This window comes from Camelina sativa, chromosome 11, assembly GCF_000633955.1.
Source record: "Camelina sativa cultivar DH55 chromosome 11, Cs, whole genome shotgun sequence".
Lineage (NCBI taxonomy): Eukaryota > Viridiplantae > Streptophyta > Magnoliopsida > Brassicales > Brassicaceae > Camelina > Camelina sativa.
The window spans coordinates 48,734,212-48,738,751 of NC_025695.1; the positions used below are offsets into that span (position 1 = coordinate 48,734,212).

The window sequence follows — 4,540 nt, forward strand, 5'->3', positions numbered from 1 at the left end:
GCAACATGCGAACATATTTTATTTTTAACTTTAAAGTTTACTATAATCCCAAACACCATGGACTGACATCTATCAAATTTTACAATTTCGGAAAATTTGGTGAAACAAAATTTTATCTATTTTTACACACACAACAAAAAAAAAGTAACCGCTTTCAGATTTATTCAATTTTTTCAAAATTTTCAATTTTTTTGGTAGAAGCCTAAGATGATTATTTATTAATTAGTACATTAATTTGGAATTAACATTCACACAAATTTAACAAATCACGATTTTAAAGATCATAAACAATATACCACTACAACCATTTTATATGATTAGTACAGTATGTAGCTTTGTTGACGTACCAATTTACTAACTTAAAATATTTGCGAAGATTAGACTATGACCATGATCATTGAGACAGTGACGAAACTTTTCTGGTACAACGACTTCATAATCTCAGTGTGTATAGTTATGGTCGGTCATATGCAATTAAGACCTTTCAAGTACAATACTTAATCAGTATTACTCATCCCGGATTCTCAAATCCAACCAAATTCTCAATCTCTTAACTGTAGTCTTATTTGTCAAAGTACGTACTTCTACTACATACTACTATATATCTCTAAAAAGTTTTTAAATTGATTTATTAATTAATTCAGACAGATTGTTTGGGACTCAACCACCAAATTAATGCTGTTCACATGTAAGGATCATTTGCCGTTACGGCCGGTATAGCCGCGTATCATGCTAAAAAATAAAAATAAAATCGGTTACTAAAGTTGTATTATATATTTCGTAGTACCAACAAAGGTTCATGGCACTTTTTCTATTTTTCTAGTAGGCTTAGCATAATTTACCTTTGACCGGTATCTTCTTATACAATAATGATTAGCCCATGATATGACACTTTATCCTCTACTTTATCCCTCGGCAAATAATTACACAAATGAAATATAATGGTTATAACGCCTTTTCTCTTCAAATGATTGGAGCCTTTCAATTCCCAAAATTATTGATTTCGATGATTGGAATCATCGGGACATAATATTAATCTTGTCATATTTTTTTTCTTTTTTTTCTCACAAGTTGCTCAAAATTGCTCATTAATTACTTTCATCCTGATACCATGTAGAGTAAGTCTTGTTTTAAAAGAAAACTTGTAATTTAGTTCAAGAAAACAATATGTGACGTGGACATTCTTGTACAATGCAACGTACCTAGTCAAATGCTAAGTTCAAAACTTACTATAGGAGTTTATAACATACTTTCTCCCTTTCATAATCATCAAAGTTTTAGTAGCCAATTCAAATAATTAGGCTTCATCGAACATTTTAGACAGTGAGATCGATCATGCCATTCTCTTGATTTACCTAAGTGACATTACCTTTTGACTTTCCCCATTTGCTTATTTTCAGTTGACCAACTCCCGCCAATACCATATAATGATTAATTTCTTAAGTTACATGGCACTAAATTAAGCCTCCTTGTCTTATGCCTTAACTAACGTCCTTAACCAACGCTAACGATCATTATAGACTACTACTCAAAGGAGAATTATCACATGAAACTCAAGCACTAAACCAATTGATAACTAAATATTGAAGAAATTAAACAAAAGAGGTCCCATATTTACGAATTCAAAAATATAATATATATTAAAAAGAGTGAATTACATATTTATGTGTACAATAATACATGCAAACTTCCACTTAAATTACAAGGGGATATATATATTATATATATAACCACTGCAAATCCACATTCGGACTGAGTGCACTTTAAAAACATATAACAACATATAACAACTTTACACCGAAAAATTGCATAAAAACTCACCCAAACATAAATGAATATTACATATATAATGATATGATTATAGATATCTTGGAAAATGAAAAATACTTTCCCAAAATATAAAAAAATGAAGGAAATAAAGAAGAAGAAAAAACCGTGAAGTTTTTCGTGTTCGTCGTCTCAAACTTAGGGAGATGAATATTTTCATCGTTCATCAGGTACACGATCGGACCATGAAACCCGGAAAACCCAGTTAGAGACTGTCTTCTTCCTCAAACTCTTGAGCCTTTCATGGCTGCTTCTTGATATCATTCGTCCACAGTCTGTGGACTCTACGAAAGTTTTGAGCCTCTTCAAGGCCAAATCGAGTGTATCCTCGCTCATATTAGCGAAACAAACCCTAAACCAACCCGGTTCGGTGCAGTGACACGACGAACCAGGCGAGATGTTTAGTTTCACGTTGTAAACAATCTTTTTCCAGAGCTCAAGCTCTGCTTCGAATGTGTTTGTGTCCAAGAGATGCCTCATGTCGACCCAACAGAACAAACCTGCGTTGCTTCTCAGGGAAGTAATCCCCGCAGCCTCAAGACCAGACACGAGGCGTCTCTGTCTCGACTTGAGGCGTTTCTGGTTCTCTTCGAGGTATTGGCTTGTGAACTTCTTGTCAGAGAGCAAGGCAGAGAGAAGGTACTGTGTCTGAGAAGAAACAAGACCGAAACTTGACATTTTTGTAGCTGCTGAAACGATCATTTCGTCGTTGGAGTAGATCGCTCCCACACGGAAACCAGGGAGTCCCAAATCCTTGGAAAGGCTATAGACGACGTGGACTCGTTTTGAAACCTCGGTGTTTTCGAGTTTCTTGTCTTTCAAGACATCCATTACACTTATGAACTGTTCAAACCCAAACATGGTGCCTGAGTAGATTTCGTCGCTGATGAGATGAATGTTTTTGGAAGTGATGAAGTCAACGAGAAGGTTGAGTTCGCGTCTGGTCAGCGCAGTGCCAAGTGGGTTAGATGGATTCGTGACAAGAACTCCTTTGACTTTGAGATCAAGTTTTTGGGCTTGTTGGTAAGCTTGTTGCAGAGCCGCTTCCGTGATTTGGAAGCCATTAGAGCTCGAGCAGTGGATAGGTACAATCTCAGCTCCGGTTCTCCATTTAAGATCTCTATCAAATCTGTAATCATAAAAAAGCCTAAACGTAAGCATAGGTATTTAATGGGTTACTTGGTATCCAATTAAAGTGGGATATGGTTAGAAGTGTAATTTACCCTGGATAGTAAGGAGTAGGCAAGAGGAAAGCATCGCCAGGTTCTGCAAGACAAAATATGAGAGTCTCGTTCGCAGAGGTTGAACCAGCAGCTAAAACAATCTTTTTCGGGTCGAAGGTGACTCGGTTTCCTCTTATTTCCTCCATAAACTCAGCCATAGCCTAAAATAAAATAACAGAAAATGATGTTCATCAGTATTGATAAATGGATTTATTACTTGTGATACACGTTAGGTTCTCATAAAAGAAGCTTACTTTTTTGAATTCAGGCATGCCATGATAGTCTTGAAAGAGAGCAAGCTCTTTGAAAATGGATTGACCGTTCCTCTTCAGACTAGCTGCGTCTGGGTTCTTAGCTAACCATGACTCGATTAAATCGAAACATAGCTGGTTTTCGGCAAGACCCATCTGGATCATCCCATTAGGGTTCGTGATCTCATCGTAAGGATTCTTCTCGTACTCTTCCCATCCCAAGAAGTAGGATGAGTCTTGTCCATGACCATTGCTTGTCACTTTTGTCGAAAGCTGTTTCATTTTCTGATTTTAAGTCAAGAGATTATGGTCGTAGAAAAGATTAATGTGGGAAGAGAGAGAGAGATAGAGAGAAAAAAAAGAGAGAGATCCTGAATTAGGGTTTAAAGTTGGTGAAGAGTGAGATGTGGTTGGAGAAGTAATGGGTCTGTTGGGACGTATATATAGATAAATAATCTTACGACATTTAATCCCAAAAATTAAAAAGTTTGACTCAACAGAATCAGAAACTAGAGAGACTTTTTTTACCGTCCAGACATATGACCATAGTTTTAGTAAATATTCGCTAAGACTGTGAGACAACTTCTTTTCAGTTTTATTTAATGCGATCGCTAATAATTAATCAGCTATTATTTGATAAAAATAAATGAGTAATATATTACAATAGTTCTTGTTTCTATTTGAAAATAAGAATGACCCATTATTGAGTTTTCTATTTGTTATTGCATTCACACATACATCTTAGTACCATGGATACTTTATAATAATTTACAAATCCAATGATCTATATACATCACATTTTGAGCTTCTATATACTTTTTAATTTCTTTGTTTGTTTTCTAGGATATAACTAAGTATATTTAATAATAATTCTACAAATTAATCGGGATGAGAAAGGAAATATAATTATGATCAGTCATTAAAATAACGATATTTAGTAATAATAAAATGATTAGTCTTTACGCGTTTCCGTCACCGCCGGACCGTCCTTATTATGACCATCCTTTAGGGACCAAACATATCAATTAAAAACAGAAAACGCAAATATCATAAATATTTTTATATTTCACTCTATGGAGTTGGATAGTGATTAACTCAATGCTTCATAGTTTGGTAAAACTCTCTTTCTGCAGAATGTGAGTAATTTTGTTGATAAAAGTTGTGAGCATTGTGTGAGATTTTGTCATCAGATTCTGTAGTTAAGTGTCAACGTTGACTTATATAATAATATTATTGAAA

The 4,540-nt window shown here is 34.7% G+C and overlaps 1 protein-coding gene across 1 annotated transcript; it reads right to left on the reverse strand.

The window, feature by feature from the left end:
- On the reverse strand, positions 1,621 to 3,696 carry LOC104727242 (1-aminocyclopropane-1-carboxylate synthase 5-like). Its single transcript, XM_010446297.2, has 3 exons — positions 3,305 to 3,696; positions 3,051 to 3,211; positions 1,621 to 2,956 (listed from the first exon to the last, which is right to left on the reverse strand). The coding sequence occupies exons 1-3, from the start codon at positions 3,581 to 3,583 to the stop codon at positions 1,984 to 1,986; spliced, it is 1,413 nt and encodes a 470-aa protein (XP_010444599.1). The 5' UTR covers positions 3,584 to 3,696; the 3' UTR covers positions 1,621 to 1,983.